Genomic DNA, 20,128 nt, shown 5'->3' on the forward strand with positions numbered 1-20,128 from the left:
GAATTTAGGAAGTCTTGTTCTCAGCTTAGCTTTGTTTAAATCCCCAGCTACAATAAATGCAGCCTCAGGATGTATGGTTTCCAGTTTACATAGTGAAGTTCTTTCAGGGCTGACGAGGTATCTGCTTGGGAGGATATACACGGCTGTGACTATAATCATAGAGAATTCTCTTGGAAGATAATACGGTCGGCATTTGATTGTAACGTATTCTAGGTTAGGTGAACAAAAGGACTTTAGTTTCTGTATGTTGTTGTGATTACACCATGAGTCGTTAATAATAAGGCATACACCCCGCTCTTCTTCTTACCAGAGAGATGTTTGTTTCTGTCGTTGCAATACATGAAGAAACCGGGTGGCTGTAACGACTCTAACAACATATCCCGAGTGAGCCATGTTTCTACGAAACAGACAATGTTACAATCTCTTATGTCTCTCTCTTATGCCCTAATTTCGTCCACCTTGTTATCTGGAGATTGGACATTGGCGAGTAATATGCTCAGAAGCGGTCGATGGTGTGCTTGCCTTCTGAGTCTGACCAGTTTGACCAGTAGGACGCTCTGTCTGCCTCTCCTGCGGCGACCGCGTTGTTTTGGGTCGGCCTCTGGGATAAGATCCCATGTCCAGGGTGGAGGTCCGAACAAAGGACATGCTTCTGGAAAGACGTATTCCTGGTCGCAATATTGGTAAGTTGATACCGCTTTTATATCTGGGCTAACAAGGTAAGAAATAAAACATAAAAACACAAATAACTGAATAGTTTCCTAAGAACCTGAAGCAAGGTGACTATCTCTGTCAGCGCCATCTTGAATTAGTTTATTTTAAACTTTAACTAGGCAAGTCAGTTAAGAACAAATTCTTATTTACAATGACAGCCTAGAAACTGCCTTGTTCACGGGCCGAAGGACAGATTCTTACCTAGTCAGCTCGGGGATTCGATCTAGCAACCTTTCGGTTACTGACCCAACACTCTAACCACTAGGTTACCTGCCACCCCATGAGTCAGCTAGCTGTTATCAACACCTAGCTTACAGCTACATTAAAGTAAACCAACGTTTTGGAAATACATAACACCATCTAAGCAAATAAAAAAGAATGTTACCAGCCAGCCAGCTAATGTTATTATCTATGCTTAGTCATTTCACCCCTATCTAAATGTAGAAATGACCTTGACTAACCTGTACCCTGCACATTGCCTCAGTACCGGTACCCTACTGTATATAGCCTCATTATTGTTATTTCATTGTGTTACTGTTACTGTTCTTTCACTTTAGTTTATTTAGTAAATATTTTCTTAACTCTATTTTCTTAAAACTGCTGGTTAAGGGCCTGTAAGTAAGTATTTCACGGTAAGATCTACACCTGTTGTATTCAGTGTGACAAATAAAACTTGATTGACGTACAGATTGATGGCTGGGCCATCTGATGGTAAAACTTTTAAAAGAGTGTAGGCTAAGTTAGCTAGCAAAGCGAGGGGGACGAGGGCGCTTCACCGGGCCGAATCCAGTAGCTATATAGTGAGAAAAATCCAAAAGAGATAGGTTCCTGATGTCAGTCAGCTAGTGCACAAGGACTAAGCCAAGATGGAAAAAGTTGCAAAACTCCTGTAGCCTACTTCACAAAAAACATGCCGAAAAGTTGCCAAAACAAAAAGGAGAACAGACGAGGTTCTACAGAATTAGAGCAAGAAGGTACGATTTTCTCTTTCGTTTTGAGCCCACGGCAAGAAGGCACCAGAGCGTGCCGTGCTAACGGGTTCCCACTAGATAACCCAGCCACAAAGTCTGTGAAGAGCGTGGCTGGGCTAACCTTGTGTGGCTAACCTTAGCCAGCTTGAGATAGCTACAGTACAGAGCTACCCATATGAACTCGGTAGCACAGAGTAGATCCTCCATATGACGTTTTTTTATTTAAACTTTGTTTAACTAGGCAAGTCAGTTAAGAACAAATTTTTATTTACAATGACGGCCTACTGGGGAACAGTGGGTGAACTGTCTTGTTCAGAGGAAATATTGCACTGTGGGTAGTTCAGAAGATATCCGGAAATAAGTTAATACATATGTAATAACTCCAAAACATACCTACGTTTGTGCTTATAGGTAAACAGATCGTGACTACAACTAAGTTACTAAGTCTCTACCATACAGTGTTGTTAGTGTGCATTGGTGAGTAAAAGCTCTACAGCAAATGAGGCCCATTGCCATACAACATATCAAACTAGAGGTGAAGCTTTAAGACCAAAGCTCTACAGCAAATGAGGCCCATTGCCATACAACATATCAAACTAGAGGTGAAGCTTTAAGACCAAAGCTCTACAGCAAATGGATATCTTTAGAATGGTCCCTGAGGCCCATTGCAATACAACATATCCTGACCTGCATTATTAATGACAGCAAGATTGATCAATGGGAATATTTCTGAGATGATCCCAGAGTAAAGCCAATCAAAGACAGTCTTACCCACTGAACTGGATACATATACAAAAGAAGCATAGTATTTTCTGACATTGTTAATGTTCTGCTAATGTATATTTTGCTAATATTTTCTGCCACTGTACCTGTTTTAAAATATTGGATTAATGCAAAGCAGAGAACTATAAACAAGATCAGTTTCAACAGCTCTCTAATGATGTGGTCCTATTACCTCTCAGGAGTCTCCCTGTATGTCACCCCTCCTGTCCCTTTAATCTGAAATCATTATGGAGGCACAACATGCTAACCATGTGATTTATTCCTTATTATATTGCTTTTTAAGCAACTGTCAACCGACCTCATGAATTCATTCATCTCCATAAAGCTTCTTCAGAACCACTTAGACTCTGTGTAATCCGGGTGAGACCTCTTATCACTTCATTTGCACACGCAGGGGCCCATCAATTCCTGTCCAGTATGTAGGGCATGCAGGGTAGCTAGCTAAGGGGAATGATCAGGCCGTAGGTGCTTAGAGACAAGTTTGTGGGTGCGCCTTGACAGGAAACTGATAACAAACTGCGTCTCAACCAGATCAACACAGGTGTTACATTAGCAAGATATTCTAAATAAAATAGTTAGCTAAAGATTCTTTAATTACAATACCAACCAAGATCGCAATAGGCAAAGGGACATTTTCAATAACAATTCACTGAAGTGCTGCTGCTGTGTGCCACGGCCCAAGAGTCAAATCTCTTACTTAAAAGCAGATAGCCGGTGCCTGGTTGGCACTAGCACAGTGCAGTGGCCTCATAAAGAGGCAGGAACAGGGACGTACAGGGAGGTGTAACAGTATTGCTTCCGTCCCTCTCCTTGCCCAAACCTGGGTTCGAATCATGGATCCTCTGAACACATCAACAACTGCCTCCCACAAAGCATTGTTCCCCATCGCTCCAAAAGGGAAACAACTACTTATTTTATTTCTTTATTTTAACCATTTTTCATGGTATCCAATTGGTAGTTACAGTCTTGTCTCATCACTGCAACTTCCGTACGGACTCGGGAGAGGCAAAGGTCGAGTGCCGTGCGTCCTCCGAAACCCAACCCAACCAAGCCGCACTGCTTCTTGACACAATGCCCACTAAACCCGGAAGCCAGACGCACCTGGTGACCGTTTCTGCCGGCCAAACCCTCCTCCTCACCCGGACGACACTGGGCCAATTGTGCAACTCCCCATGGGTCTCCCGGTCGCGGCCAGCTGTGACAGAGCCTGGACTCGAACCCAGAATATCTAGTGGCACAGCTATCACTGCAAAGCAGTGCCTTAGGCCACTGCACCACTCGGGAGGCCCGGAAACAACTACTTCAACGTCTCAGAACGAGTAATGTCGCCAATTGCAATGCCACAGGCAGTCACCGCTAACTAGACATTTCACACTGGTTCCAGAGGTAAAGACATACCCGGTTGGCAGCGGCGGGTGGTGGGTGGTGGTGCAGGGGAGTTGTCAACAAATCAGCATGATAGAAATTGTTTTAAAATTAAGTTGTTTCTTTGGGAAGAAATATAAAGTGACCTGTGCATTTGAACAACAACATAAATACACCTATTTCAATTTTGCATGTAAAAACAGAAACACCACAGCTGCACATGCTGCCACTGTTTTGATTACCAACTATTTAGAACGAGTAGCCAGCTCACAAGCAAGTGCATCGATGCCACTAGCAAAGGGAAAATGCAACAAGCACAGATGCAAAAAGTGGAAACAAATGATCCAACTGGGGATAGCTTGCACAATGTCACACAGCATGATGTGCTCGCCAGTTAACTTTAGTTAGACGTGAAAATGTCACGCTATCTAGCAAGCTACCGGTAGTAACCTTGCCGGTAGCTGGTGTCCACTAGCTAGCATCTGCTTTTTTTTCTCCTACTAGGTCTACAAGATGGTTCTAGCTAGTGTATCTGTTAGTTGATCTGTCGGCTGACTGTTGATGAATGTGAATGTCCGGTTTATCAGGTCCAAGGCTCCCAATGACTGTCATGATAATTGCAATTTGCTCTTTGGCGCCATCTGTTGAGTACCTGATAGAGCATATCTATCAGGACGGTCCATTTAACATTGTGCTGTGAAAATCATATCATGAAATCCTGCAATCTCATTGGTGCAGTCCCCCCATTAGCAAGCAATGAGGCAGTTACATTAACACCCCAGTTGACGTAGGTTAAGCACGTGGAGTAATGAGTAGGATTCTGGGTGTTCACATGCAAAAGTGTTTGCCTTTGATAAAGAGTCTTTATCCGTCTTCCCAATGAAAACCAGTTTGAAAATTAGAGCATATACAGTTGAAGTCGGAAGTTTACATACACCTTTGCCAATTACATTTAAACTCAGTTTTTCACAATTCCTGACATTTAATCCTAGTAAAAATTCCCTGTCTTAGGTCAGTTAGGATCACCACTTTCTTTTAAGAATGTGAAATGTCAGAATAATAGTAGAGAGAATGATTTATTTCAGCTTTATTTATTTCATTACATTCCCAGTAGGTCAGAAGGTTACATACACTCAATTAGTATTTGGTAGCATTGCCTTTAAATTGTTTAACTTGGGTCAAACAATTCGGGTAGCCTTCTACAAGCTTCCCACAATAAGTGAATTCTGGCCCATTCCTCCTGACAGAGCTGGTGTAACTGAGTCAGGTTGTAGGCCTCCTTGTGCACCATCTATTTTGTGAAGTGCACCAGTCCATCCTGCAGCAAAGCACCCCCAAAACATGATGCTGCCACCCCCATGCTTCATGGTTGGGATGGTGTTCTTCGGCTTGCAAGCCTCTCCCCTTTTTCCTCCAAACATAAAGATGGTCATTATGGCCAAACAGTTCTATTTTTGTTTCATCAGATCAGAGGATATTTCTCCAAACAGTACGATCTTTGTCCCCATGTGCAGTTGCAAACTGTAGTCGGGGGCTTTTTTATGGCTGTCTTGGAGTGGTGGCTTCTTCCTTGCTGAGTGGCCTTTCAGGTTATGTCGATATAGGGCTCATTTTTACTGTGGATATAGATTATTTTGTACCTGTTTCCTCCAGCATCTTCGCACGGTCCTTTGCTGTTGTTCTGGGATTGATTTGCACTTTTCACACCAAAGTACATTCATCTCTAGGAGACAGAATGCGTCTCCTCCCTGAGCGGTATAACAGCTGCGTGGTCCCATGGTGTTTATATTTGCGTAGTATTGTCTGTACAGATGAACATGATACCTTCAGGCGTTTGGAAATTGCTCCCAAGGATGAACCAGACTTGTGGAGATCTACAATTTTTGATAGATTTTCTAATGATGTCAAGCAAGGAGGCGCTGAGTTTGAAGGTAGGCCTTGATATACATCCACAAGTGCTCCTCCAATTGACTCAAATGTTGTCTATTAGCCTATCAGAAGCTTCTAAAGCCATGACATAATTTTCTGGAATTTTCCAAGTGTAGTGTATGTAAACTTCTGACCCACTGGAATTGTCAGTTTCACCTGTCCTCGTTATTATCTCCACCCCTCCAGGTGTCGCTTGTTTTCCCCAGTGTATTTATCCCTGTGTTTCCTTTCTCTCTGTGCCAGTTCGTCTTGTACGTTCCAAGTCAACCAGCCATATTCCCGTACTCCTGCCTTTGCTGTTCTCCTTTTTCAAGTCCTCCCGGTTTTGACCCTTGCCTGTTCTGGACTCTGGCAGACCTGACCATTCTGCCTGCCTTGACCACGAGCCTGTCTGCCACTCTGTACCTCCTGGACTCTGATTTGGTTTTGACCTTTTCCCTTTCCACGACTATTCTCTTGCCTACCCCTTTTGGATTATTAAACATTGTAAGACTAACCATTTGCCACCTGTGTCTGCATCTGGGTCTCGCCTTGTGTCATGATATCACCGCTTTTGCCTGTTCACGTCACGGGTCATAGCCCGGTGCACTTAATGGTTCTCCCTCAGCGTAATAACTGGTAATGCAATCCAAGCACTGGGTGGCAAGCCGAGCACCCGGAGCTGCTGCTGGCAGAGTAGTAGGGAACTGAACAGCTTGTTTTGAACAATATATTTTTTAAACAGTAAAATGTACACTTTTAAGGAACTTTAAAACCTAATCTATGCATTATATAAGATATATTTATTTGAAAAATGTAAAATAAGTGGGGCACCGCCCCTAACGCCCGAATGGTCAGGCCGCCACTGGATAGAGCCACTTTTTGTAGGTAAGGCGAGGTTGATCTTTAGAGGGATGAAGGGAGAGAAGAAAGGCAGTCAATTCTAAAGTGAGCACCTGCAGGAATCATTGGCTTGACAAAAGGGCAATGAGTTGGCAGAGGTTTGTGTGTGAATGACTGGCCGGTCGCCAGGGGGCTTTTGCGTAGGTGAGCAGGGCCTTGACTGACATCCTCCGCACACACAGAGAAAGTTTAACCTTGGAGTGTCTAAGAAATCACTCTCAGCAGGCAGGGAGAGAGAGGGCACGGAGAGGGATGGAGAAAGACAGAGAGAGAGAGAGAGAGAGAGAGAGAGAGAGAGAGAGAGAGAGAGAGAGACAGACAGACAGACAGACAGACAGATGAAGATGGGCTCCATGGAAAGAGTCCTGCATAACAACAATAGAGTTTTTTCCTAAAGAGTGGGTTTCCAGAGACTGTGGTTTGAACCCAAGGTCTGAGTACATGCATTTTTAAAGGCTGGTAATAGACAACGCTCTGTCATAAATATAGATGAGGATAAAGATGAGGATAGACACCTGAGGAGGGCACGGCCCACGGCCTAGTCTTGATCCAACCAAATATATCTGGTCAACTGTAGTGCACTACAAAGGGAAAAGGGTGCCATTTGGGATACAATCAGATTCTCTTAGCTGTTCCCTATGTTTGTTGTTACAAGAGTCCTACTGTATGTCTGATCAATGCCACTGTAGGGGGTTATAATAGAAAGTTGTTTTCTAATTGGTGAATCATATTAATTATACAATTTGATTTGATTTAATAACATTCGTGTTGGTGCTAATAAAATAATTAAGATCAGAACTGAGGACAGAGAGTAGACATTTACTGTAAATAGCCAAAACATTCATCCATGTAAAATAATTTGCAATAGAAAAGTCCTAACCAATATCTTGTTTATGAAGGCTTATACTCAACATGTGTACAGTAGCATTTGAGCTGTGGAAAATATCTACCACAATGTGTACATTTATACATCCATGTTCCATTTTTCTGGTCTTAGGGTTTTGTTTCCATAGCAAAGCCTTCCTGTATGCAGCAGATCCCATTAAAGTGGTGATATATATCCATCATTTGCCAGGGATGTTTTTCTTTTCCAGGTCAGGAAAGATGGAAATGGCTTTTCTTTCCACAGGAGAGACTATCTCATTCAAATGGTGTACTTATGGTTTTTGTTGCTGATTGAATTATTTTCCATTGCCTGTTCTCCCTCTGCAATGGGAATTGAAACGTTGCCACTGAAACATACACTACCGAGTGTTCTCCCTTCATTCAATTTCAAGGACTTGGCAACCTTGTCCCTATTCAAACGTGTACATTATTACCTTTTATTGTTGGGAATAAATGAATGGTGAGGTCAAAGGCTCTGGAGCTAACACTGGCCTTGTATAATATCACATAGCCAGGCTGCAGTCAACCTCTTACATAGGCAATTTTTCGACACCCAAACTGGACATTCACAGCTATCAAAGGCACAAGTGGATAATTTCATAAGTGTAGCAAAGAAATATAATATAATGCACATTTGGGTGTTAAAATAAATCTGTTTTCGACATAGCATTCTCATGAAGAGAGGAGAGGAGAGACATTGGTTGTTTGGTAATGGAATCTGAGAAATCAGCTTGGGCATTGCAAAATCACAACAACAACAACACACAACAACAACAACATTTCCCGCCTATGGCAATCTTTGTCTCTTACAACGAGTGATCAGGGGTTGTCACTTTTATCACTATGTATTTACTAGATCTGTAGTGTAAGTGCTTGGGGTGTATGGCATGGGTGCTGCTGCTGAGTGGACATTAGTGACATGTTGATAATTGTCCCCATCTAGATGTTGAGTGTGACAGAATGACAGAATGAGGATATGCCTTCTGGGGGAGAAGACTAGTGACTAGGAACTAGAGACTGGGGACTCGGCCTGTGTCTAAAATGGGGGAGAAGACTAGTGACTAGGAACTAGAGACTGAGGACTCGGCCTGTGTCTAAAATGGGGGAGAAGACTAGTGACTAGGAACTAGAGACTGAGGACTCGGCCTGTGTCTAAAATGGGGGAGAAGACTAGTGACTAGGAACTAGAGACTGGGGACTCGGCCTGTGTCTAAAATGGGGGAGAAGACTAGTGACTAGGAACTAGAGACTGGGGATTCGGCCTTTGTCTAAAATGGGGGAGAAGACTAGTGACTAGGAACTAGAGACTGAGGACTCGGCCTGTGTCTAAAATGGGGGAGAAGACTAGTGACTAGGAACTAGAGACTGGGGACTCGGCCTGTGTCTAAAATGGGGGAGAAGACTAGTGACTAGGAACTAGAGACTGGGGACTCGGCCTGTGTCTAAAATGGCACCCTATTATAGCGCACTACTTTTTACCAGGGCGCACAAGGTCATTCAGTGACCAAAGGAGAGACAATGGCTAGAGATTCAAAACAGCTACCACCCCAGTGTTACACAGATCTGTGCAGGGTCATAGAAACATACCTGTGGAGGAGCTGCCCACAATATACTGGAATGCTAAGTGAACATAAAAATACCCGTACATGCTAGTGTTATATTAACTGCTAAAATGGGCCTTATCCCAACAAGGAAAATCAATTGCGAAAAAAACATTTTTACTGCTCTGATATTTAGCCTCATGTCATCACCATGCAACTAGTTAATAAAATAGACTACACTGGTTGTGTTTAATTATCAACCTGTCAGTGGGAGAAGGATAACACTCTCCTAAGGGCATGCTGACCTTCCCTCTCATGGCCCAATGCTCTGCTTAGTCATTATGTACAGCGGGTGTGTGTCTGCCTGCTGGGACTGTGTGGAGAGAGAGAGCATGCTGACCTGGCTATCCGTCAACCAGCCAGTGTCAGTCCATCCCCATCCATCCACCTAACCCCCTCCCCTCTCCTCCCCTCGCCCCTGGCCTACCGTCAGTGCAGCGCTCGGCAAAGGACTAGGGTCTTAATATTAATTGGAGCCGCGCTAATGAGCTCCGCCTGCTTGCCCACCTCTGGGACCTGGCTGATTACCAGACAGGGGTGCGACCATTTGTCAATGGCAAGAGGTGGCATTTACACTGCTGACCTTGGAGGGACTAAAACAATGGTTTGCATTAACCGCTGTTTTCATTGTCTTCTCTGCCATGTCTGAGGACAATTTCTGTCCGTGAAAGTGAAGATTGGATGAAATAGGGATGGAAGGAGGGAGGAAGGAGGGAGGAAGGGGTGTTGCTGTCTGAATGTTCTCTATCTGTCAGGGCTGCTTTTCTGATTCACCGTCTTAAGCGAAAATTGCTCAGAGGGACAAATGTCAAGACACAATCATTTTTATATTCCTCACATCCATGGTAACTCATTTCATAGCTTTTTGTTATTGAAAAAAAAAGCCTGCTCTTTCCCTCTCCCTCGCTCCCTTGATCTTTTTCTCTGTGTTGCTTAGTGTGTTGCGTGTGTGTGGGTGTGTGTGTGGTCTAGGGAGCAGGCTGCTGTGGTCAGTCTCGGAGGGAGTGTGGATTTGTCCATAGTGGCATGGAGGGGACCTGTGTAGGTCTGTGACATTGGTTAACCTGGGCAGGGGCTGCTGGGACTCCAGGGTATCCATCACAGTGGCAGCTCTGAGCCCCCTCCTCCCCCATGGTCCTGGGGAAAAGTCACAGAGGTTGTAGAGGGAGGAGAAAAATCTAGTAAAAATGTAATACACTCCGCAAAGCGGTCATGTCATACTTGGTTATGGAAAATAATCCCAGATGCCTGCAGTGCTAAAATGGAGCTATAATGTGCTCGCCTCCTAACCCGGCCTGACAGCCATGATGTACGACTACCATTACCGGAAAATATCACTTCAACTAACCCATGATCCGACTCCGCTAAGGGTCATATTATCCATGAGGAACAAATTACACTCCCCCAAAGTAAATACAAATTTACTACATGAACTGGGTACAAATATGGGAGAAGGGGGAGAGGGAGTTTGGGGGGGGTACAAATTTGTTACCTATGACAACGCTCTGCGGAGTGACAAGGATGATAGAGTACATGACAAATCAAGGGCTGACAGGCTACTCTAGTGCAATCAGCCTCAGCCTCGGCCTAGTGAGCACCCACTCAAGCCTGTAAACACTATACTCTTCCTTTGGAGGGGCAAAGCACAATCTTTTAACGCTGACAAGTCGCTCTCTGCTTTTTATTACTCATCCAGCTCTCCTGCAGTAGGGGGGGAAGGAGAGAAGATAAAACGTTTTTATATACAGAGCTGTTTGTTTGTTGAATGATTGAGAAACTCAATGCCTGAGGGCAAACACTGCAATACAATAAAAAAAGAGAAACAGCAAATATATTACTCAGATCTTTATTTGATGTCAAGGACAAACAGGTCCTCTTCATGGCGGCTCCACTAAAGCACCCACTTACAGCCTCCCCTTGCCTCCAATAAGAGCCAACTATGGCAAATTACACCACTTTTCCATGCCAGGTCGTTAATAAGACACAAACCGCTTTAAAAATGGCATTTACTGCTTAGTGGCCAAATGCTGATAGACTGATGGTGAATAAATACACACTTAGTGAAGGTGTAGTCTAGGTAAAGAGGCTCTGCGCCAGGTGGAATAAAAAAACTGTTGAATGATAAGAGAGAGGACTCGCCATCTTCATAAAAGGCCTAAGTAGTCTTCAGTCACTCAGGGCTGGAGGCTGACGCTCTAGTCTAGTAAAAAGCACTAGAACACCACCAGATATCTTTGCAAATAATTTGACTGGCAGTTTAAGGTGCCACTTACCTACAAAACCACTTAAGCATTTAGCTAGTCTGGTCTGGATAGAGTGGCTGGTGCTCGTGACTATGTCATTTCCATGGAACAGTCATTTCCATCTTAGAACTAATGCTTCAAAAGATTTCTCATGAAAAGCATTTTTTTTAAATAAAAGCTATATATTTGAGGGAATTGAAGCTTACGCAACTATGCGTTGTATCCACACGCCCAAGGAGCAGCACAGATTTTTTTTTTTAAATCACTGAAAGATGTTCTGGGCACATAAACACGTGCACATTAAAGTTTAAGGCTGAACCCATTTTATATTCACTTTAGCCTCATCATCCTTTAAACGCTCTCAGATGGTGAAAAACCTGTTGGCGTTAACTGCGCCATGAAACGGGGAATGTTATTGGATATTGGCGGCCCACATCAAAGGCACCTTTAGGCTATGGAATCCTTCCCCCTGTCTCTCTCTGCAACTCCTCTCCTATCCTCTACTCCTGCCTGTAATCCTGCTGTAATAATGGGACTCAAGCTGCTCCAAATGAACAGCCCAGTCCTACCTGTTAGCAATAATAAAAATAACCACCTGATCCTGGATCAGATTCAGATCCCCCGGGCTGCCTAGCCTGGGAAGTGAAAGAGAGCCGGAACACAATCAATGACTGACTAGCTTTCCAGAATGGAACCTGGATTCGGGGCCAAGCACACTTTGCGGCCAGAGCCAGGATTGGAACATCCAGGCCGGCCAAAGCTTTGAGAAGAGACTCATTGGGATTAGCTTTTTCTCTCTCACTCGTATCCGATATACCAGGATTCCCCAACTGGCGGACCACAGAGCGAATTTGGCCCGCGGGTGGATTTATTTCGCCCCCCAAGTTTTCTGAGCCAAAAATGTATAATTTCAACAACAAAACAATTGGGGGCTATTTTCATTGTAGGACGTAAACCACTGTAAAATCACCAGGAGATCAGCTCCAAGTGATTTAAATTTAGGAATTCTGTTCCCAAGTATTCACACTCATAATAGAGAGACACACATTATCGTTTACGCTTGTAAGCAAGGTTTGAAACTATTATGTTTTAGTCATGTTTGGGCTTTTGCGGTCAATTTGTAGTCTACAAATGATTTTTAATTATGTTTCCGGCCCCCCAACCATCCGCTCAAGAAAATGTCGACCTGCGGCTGAATCTAGTTGATGATCCCTGCCATATACCGACACCAATTCATCAACCACCGAACAGTCACTGGACGGATCCCAGGTGCAGGCCCTGAGACGAGATGGACCATCCCACTCTGCCTGATGAAAGAGGACAGAACATATCATTCAAAAAAACTCTGGGCAACAATGAGATGGGCCATCAGTCACGATTACAGGGACAAAGAGACATGACGGTGCTATAGACAGTGTACCATCTCCTTCAACCTAAGACCAGACACAGAATCACAGACACTTCTTTAACATTCTAAGAGCTACAGTAATCATGGTATAGTGATATTGTCTATTAGAGCGACAGTAGGATGAGAACACCCTGTCCCTATCAATGTCTTAACTCGAAAAGCACTCTGCATGTGAGACACTGTCATAGAGAAGAAAGGGAATGACCGATAGATTAGGCTAATAATGGACAAGTGTGGGTGTGCGTGTGCGTGTGCGTGTCCATGCATATGTGTGTGAGGACCCTGGCTTCTATCTGTCAGCCAACACATCATTATCATGTCATGTTAGAGGAATCCCATCCAACAGGTCACTTTGTAAAGAGCACCCAGGAGAACATCCATGTCTTCTGACAGCGTTGACTGTCCGTTGGAGACAGGATGTATTAAAAGAACACACACACGCGCTCGTCCACCACACACACACACACACACACACACACACACACACACACACACACACACACACACACACACACACACACACACACACACACACACACACACACACACACAATAAGAGAGAGGCAAAAAGCTGGCTCTTATCAGAGCCCCTGCGGCTCCTGTCACCACAGCAGAGGCCTCTCTACACCAGCAGAACGGGATTTCTCCTGGGAACACTTTTTCCATTTCCTGATTCTGAAGAAAACGAAATAAGCCACGTTTGTCCTCATCTGAATACATTTGACCCTTTAAAACGACTGTTCCCCCCCCCCCCCTTCCTCTCCACAGCCGTGTTATAAAGTAGAACACATCCACAGAATTCAAATGATCCTGGTGGTGGCTGGAGAGAGAGAGAGAGAGCGAGGCTGATGCCTGGCAGGGACAGATAGTGACTGTGGTGACTACAGGGTAACGAGGATGATGCTGAGGAGCTTGAGCTTCAATTACTCCGTAACAGAGGAGAACTGTGGCAGTCAGAGCCCCCCTATTTACTCATTCACTCCTCTGTTATTTTAATACACAATTAATCAATGACAGAAAGGTACAGCGTGGCGCTCAGCTCTGTTCATCACCACTGCAACATGATCCGGGATGAATGAATAAAATCACTAAGGGAATTACAGGCTACGTCGTGTTGCTGAAACAAAAGGAATTGCCACGGCGGCAGGGGTAATTTGAATTGACGGCACTGAGTAATGACTCAATTTACAGAAGCGACTAAACAAAACAACAAACGGTATTCTAAATCATCACACTTTTTCTGGATTTACAGTGGCAAGTTTACTGTTCCTGGGAAATATGGCTGCTCAGAAGGATCTGAGACTACTATCTGTGAATATGTTGAGACCACTGGCAAAGGTCCAACTTTGCAGCATACAGACCAGTCAGAGCCACATGGTTTTGGACCAAGTTACATTAAAATGCAGTCTGTTTAAGATAAGAGACTCCGATACAATATGATGAGAGGCTAATAATATTTAGAATAATTCAAGAATATGAACTAAAGAATTACACTTTTTATACTATTATTTGACTTTTATACTACCGGTGAAGACAGTGAAGTACATTGTTTATGTCTTGTAAACACAATGCTTCTGTGAGAAACGATTTGAGAAAATACTGTATAAACCCTAATGGAAACGCACACAGCCATAGCAGCTCCACTTAACTGTAATCTAAAGCCATAACAGTTCAATTTAGATTTCGCACATCATTTAGTCATTTATAATTAATGTGCAGCTAATTAGGCCCCTCTCACAGTTATTAACTAGATGTTTAATTCTAATTAAATAGAAATGTACACTTAAAGAAAGTCTAATATTTGATCCTCATTGAAACCACATTGATGAAAGATACATGAAAAAGATGTGCGTTGCAGGAAGAAAGGAATGTCTTGGTAGAGAAAGGTAAACACTAAGATGGAGTCTTACCTTGTCTTCCTGGTCGCTCTCACTGTCACACTGTAAGAGAACACAGAAACATGGTTAGAATAACTAGGCATATACCCTGTAATTTGCCCTCCTATTAATTTGCTTTCATTTAAATGTGAGTGTACAGAATCTAATTTACCTTGTCACACGACACATTTTATCAGGTCTTTAATGGAGAACTGAGTACAGATGAGCATTTCCATCATATTAAAATCCAATTTTATTGGTTGTGTACATATATTTACAGATGCTAACGCAGGTGCAGTGAAATGCTTGTGCTTCTAGCTCCAACAGTGCAGTAATACCTAGTAACACAACAAAATAAACACAAATCCCCAAAATACAAACATTTAAATTAAGAAATATCAGAATGAACAATGTCAGAGTCTGGAATATAAATATATACAGTGCCTTCAAAAAGTATCCATACACCTTGACTTTTTCTACATTTTATTGTGTTACAGCCTGAATTCCAAATGGAATACAACATATATATTCACAGATCTATACACATTACCCCTTTAAAGACAAAGTGAAAACAAGTTTTTAGACATTTTTGGTAATTTATTGAAAACGAAATACAGAAATATCTAATTTCCTCAAGTATTCACATCACTGAGTCAATACTTTATAGAAGCACCTTTGGCAGCCATTTACAGCTGTCTTTTTTGGGGATGTCTAAGAGCTTTGCGCACCTGGATTGTGCAATATTTGCCCATTATTCTTTTTACAATTCTTCAAGATCTTGATTGTTGATCAGTACTAGACAGTCATTTTCAAGTCTTGCCATAGATTTCCAAGTCAATTCAGTAAAAACTGTAACTAGGCCACTCAGGAACATTCAATGTTGTCTTGGTAAGCAACTCCAGTGTAGAAGTATTTATTATTATTTTGTTTAACCTTTATTTAACTAGGCAAGTCAGATAAGAACAAATTCTTATTTACAACGATGACCTAGGAACAGTGGGTTAACTGCCTTGTTCAGGGGCAGAACGACAGATTTTTACCTTGTCGGCTCGGGGACTCAATCTAGCAACCTTTCGGTTACTGGCCCAATACTCTAACCACTAGGCTACCTACCGCCACAGATTTGGCCTTGTGTTTTAGGTTATTGTCCTTCTGAAAGGTGAATTCGTCCTGCTGAAAGGTGAAAGCAGACTGAACCAGGTTGTAGGATTTTACCTATGCTTATAGCTGTATTCATTTTCTCCCTAGTCCTTGCAGATGACAAGCATATCCATAACATGATGCAGCCACCACCATGCTTGAAAATATGAAGAGTGGTACTCAGTGATGTGTTGTGTTGGATATGCCCCAAGCATATTTGTATTCAGGACAAAAAAGATAATTTCTTCCCCAATTCTTTTGCAGTATTACTTTAGTGCCTTGTTGCAAACAGGATGCATGTTTTGGAATACTGTGTTTGAAATTCACGATTGAGGGACCTTACAGATAATTGTATGTGTGGGGTGCAGAGATGGAGTAGTCAATCGAAAATCATGTTAACCACTATTCTTAACACACAACTTCCATGCAATTTATTACGCAATTTGTTAAGCACAGTTTTACTCCTGAACTTATTTAGTCTTGCCATAACAAAGGAGTTGAATACTTATTGATTGAAAACATTTCTGCTTTACATTTTTAAAATAAAAATATAAAAAAAGACAAACAAAATTCCACTTTGACAGTATTGTGTGTTGATCAGTGACACAAAATCTCATTTAAATCCATTTTAAATTCAGGCTGTAACACAACAAAATGTAGAAAAAGTGAAGGGGTGAGAATAATTTCTGAAGGCACTGTACAGTTGAAGTCTGAAGTTTACATATACTTAGGTTGGAGTCATTAAAACTCATTTTTCAACCACACCACAACTTTCTTGTTAACAAACTATAGTTTTGGCAAGTGGGTTAGGACATCTACTTTGTGCATGACGCAAGTAATTTTACAATAATTGTTTACAGTCAATTGGAGGTGTACCTGTGGATGTATTTCAAGGCCTACCTTCAAACTCATGGGAAAATCAAAGAAATCAGCCAAGACCTCAGAAGAAAAAAAAAATTGTAGACCTCTGCAAGTCTGGTTCATCCTTGGGAGCAATTTCCAAATGACTGAAGGTACCACGCTCATCTGTACAAACAATAGTATGCAAGTATAACACCATGGGACCACACAGCCGTCATACCGCTCTGGAAGGAGACGCGTTCTGTCTCCTAGAGATGAACCTTCTCTTAAAATAAAGTAGTGATCCTAACTGACCTAAAACATGGAATTTTTGTCAGGATTAAATGTCAGGAATTGTGAAAAACTGAGTTTAAATGTATTTGGATAAGGTGTATGTAAACTTCCGACTTCAACTGTATGTACAGTGTAGATATACAGTGCATTCAGAAAGTATTCAGACCCCTTGACTTTTTCCACATTTTGTTACATTACAGCCTTATTCTAAAATGGATTAAATATTTTTTCCCCCTCATCAATCTTCACATAATACCTCATAATGACAAAGCAAAACAGGTTTTTAGAAATTGTAGCAAATTTATTACAAATAAAAAACATATAGAAATATCACATTTACATAAGTATTCAGACCCTATACTCAGTGCGTTGTTGAAGCACATTTGGCAGTGATTACTGCCTCTTCTTGGGTATGATGCTACAAGCTTGGCACACCTGTATTTGGGGAGTTTCTCTCATTCTTCTCTGCAGATCCTCTCAAGCTCTGTCAGGTTGGATGGGGAAAGTGTCACCAGAAAATCACCACCACACCATCAAACCTTCTACTCAGTCTCAGTCTCTTACCATGTCTCAGGATGGTAAGTTGGTGGTTGAAGATATCCCTCTAGTGGTGTGGGGGCTGTGCTTTGGCAAAGTGGGTGGGGTTATATCCTTCCTGTTTGGCCCTGTCCGGGGGTGTCCTCGGATGGGGCCACAGTGTCTCCTGACCCCTCCTGTCTCAGCCTCCAGTATTTATGCTGCAGTAGTTTATGTGTCGGGGGGCTGGGGTCAGTTTGTTATATCTGGAGTACTTCTCCTGTCCTATTCGGTGTCCTGTGTGAATCTAAGTGTGCGTTCTCTAATTCTCTCCTTCTCTCCTTCTTTCTCTCTCTCGGAGGACCTGAGCCCTAGGACCATGCCCCAGGACTACCTGACATGATGACTCCTTGCTGTCCCCAGTCCACCTGGCCATGCTGCTGTTCCAGTTTCAACTGACCTGAGCCCTAGGACCATGCCCCAGGACTACCTGACATTATGACTCCTTGCTGTCCCCAGTCCACCTGGCCATGCTGCTGCTCCAGTTTCAACTTCCACCTGACTGTGCTGCTGCTCCAGTTTCAACTGTTCTGCCTTATTATTATTCGACCATGCTGGTCATTTATGAACATTTGAACATCTTGGCCATGTTCTGCTATAATCTCCACCCGGCACAGCCAGAAGAGGACTGGCCACCCCATATAGCCTGGTTCCTCTCTAGGTTTCTTCCTAGGTATTGGCCTTTCTAGGGAGTTTTTCCTAGCCACCGTGCTTCTACACCTGCATTGCTTGCTGTTTGGGGTTTTAGGCTGGGTTTCTGTACAGCACTTTGAGATATCAGCTGATGTACGAAGGGCTATATAAATAAATTTGATTTGATTTGATTTACTCCATGCTTCATGGTGGGAACCACATATGCAGAGATCATCCGTTCATCTACTCTGCATCTCACAAAAACAAGGCAGTTGGATCTAAAAACTTCAAATTTGGACTTATCAGACCAAAGGACAGATTTCCATCGCTCTAATGTCCATTGCTCATGTTTCTTGGCCCAAGAAAGTATCTTCTTCTTATTGTTGTCCTTTAGTAGTGGTTTCTTTACAGCAATTCGACCCTGAAGGCCTGATTCACACAGTCTCCTCTGAACAGTTGCTATTGAGATGTGTCTGTTACTTCAACTCTGAGAAGCATTTATTTGGGCTGCAATTTCTGAGGCTGGTAACTCTGATAAACGTATCCTCTGCAGCAGAGGTAATTCTGGATCATCCTTTCCTGTGGTGGTGGTCCTCATGAGAGACAGTTTCATCATAGCGCTTGATTGTTTTTGCGACTGCATTTGAAGAAGCTTTCAAAGTTCTTGACATTTTCCAGATTGACTGACCTTCATGTCTTAAAGCAATGGTAGCCTGTCGTTTCTCTTTGCTTATTTGAGCTGTTATTGCCAAAATATGGATTTGGTCTTTTACCAAATAGGGCTATCTTCTGTATACCACCCTTACCTTGTCACAACACAAACGCAATATGAATGAAAGAAATTCAACAAATTAACTTTTGAAGCTGGTTGAGAGAATGGCAAGAATGGCAAGAATGTGCAAAGCTGTCATCAAGGTAAAGGGTGGCTACTTTGAATTTTGATTGGTTTAAAACATGTTTTGATTACTACACGATTCAATATGTTGTAACAGTTTTCTTCCATTGAAGGAGAGGACCAAAATGCAGCGTAGTTTTAATAAAAGACGATAACGTGAACACTACACAAAAACAAAATAACAAACGTGGCAAAACCCGAAACAGTCCTATCTGGTGCAGAGAACACAAAGACAGGAAACAACCACCCACAAACCCCAACACAAAACAAGCTACTTAAATATGGTTCCCAATCAGAGACAATGACTAACACCTGCCTCTGATTGAGAACCATATCAGGCCATACATAGAAACGGACAAACTAAACACACAACATAGAATGCCCACCCAGCTCACGTCCTGACCAACACTAAAACAAGGAAAACACAAAAGAACTATGGTCAGAACGTGACATATGTGTTATTTCATAGTGTTGATGTCTTCACTATTATTCAACAATGTATAAAATAGTAAAAATAAAGAAAAACCCTTGAATGAGTAAGGGTGTCCAAACTTTTGACTGGTACTGTATATATATATATATATATATAATGGTGTATAGACAGTATGGGCAGTATATGAATAGAAAAGGTGTGTACAGCAGTATTATAAGATGAGCCACCACTAGAATACAGTATATACATATGAAGTGCGTAAGACAGTATGTGAACATTATTAAAGTGACCAGTGTTCAATGACTATGTACACAGGGCAGCAGTCTCTAAGGTACAGGGTAGAGTACTGTGTGGTAGCTAGCTAGTAACAGTGACTAAGGTTCAGGGCAGGGTACTGGGCAGAGGCCGGCTAGTGGTGACTATTTAAAAGACTTATGGCCTAGAGATAGTAGCTGTTTTTCAGTCTATCAGTCCCAGCTTTGATGCACTTGTACTGTTTCCGCCTTCTGGATGGTAGCAGGTTGAACAGGCTGTGGTTCGGGTGGCTGAGGTCCTTGATGTTCTTCTTGGCCTTCCTGTGAAACCAGGTGTTATAGATTTCCTGGAGGGAAGGCAGTGTGTAGGAGGGGGATAAGCATGCACCCCTGTGGGGCCCCTAT

At 42.6% G+C, this 20,128-nt stretch overlaps 1 protein-coding gene across 9 annotated transcripts in view; it reads right to left on the reverse strand.

Annotated features, from left to right (window-relative positions):
• LOC109873450 (activator of transcription and developmental regulator AUTS2) overlaps positions 1-20,128 on the reverse strand; it is a 469,244-nt gene that overhangs the window by 141,992 nt on the left and 307,124 nt on the right. For all 9 annotated transcript variants that reach the window (XM_031807543.1, XM_031807548.1, XM_031807540.1 and 6 more), the window contains one exon: positions 14,692-14,721. In XM_031807543.1, the coding sequence (XP_031663403.1) occupies positions 14,692-14,721 (30 nt within the window). The remainder of the gene's footprint in view (positions 1-14,691; positions 14,722-20,128) is intronic.

This window comes from Oncorhynchus kisutch, linkage group LG28, assembly GCF_002021735.2.
Source record: "Oncorhynchus kisutch isolate 150728-3 linkage group LG28, Okis_V2, whole genome shotgun sequence".
In the NCBI taxonomy this organism is placed as follows: Eukaryota; Metazoa; Chordata; class Actinopteri; order Salmoniformes; family Salmonidae; genus Oncorhynchus; species Oncorhynchus kisutch.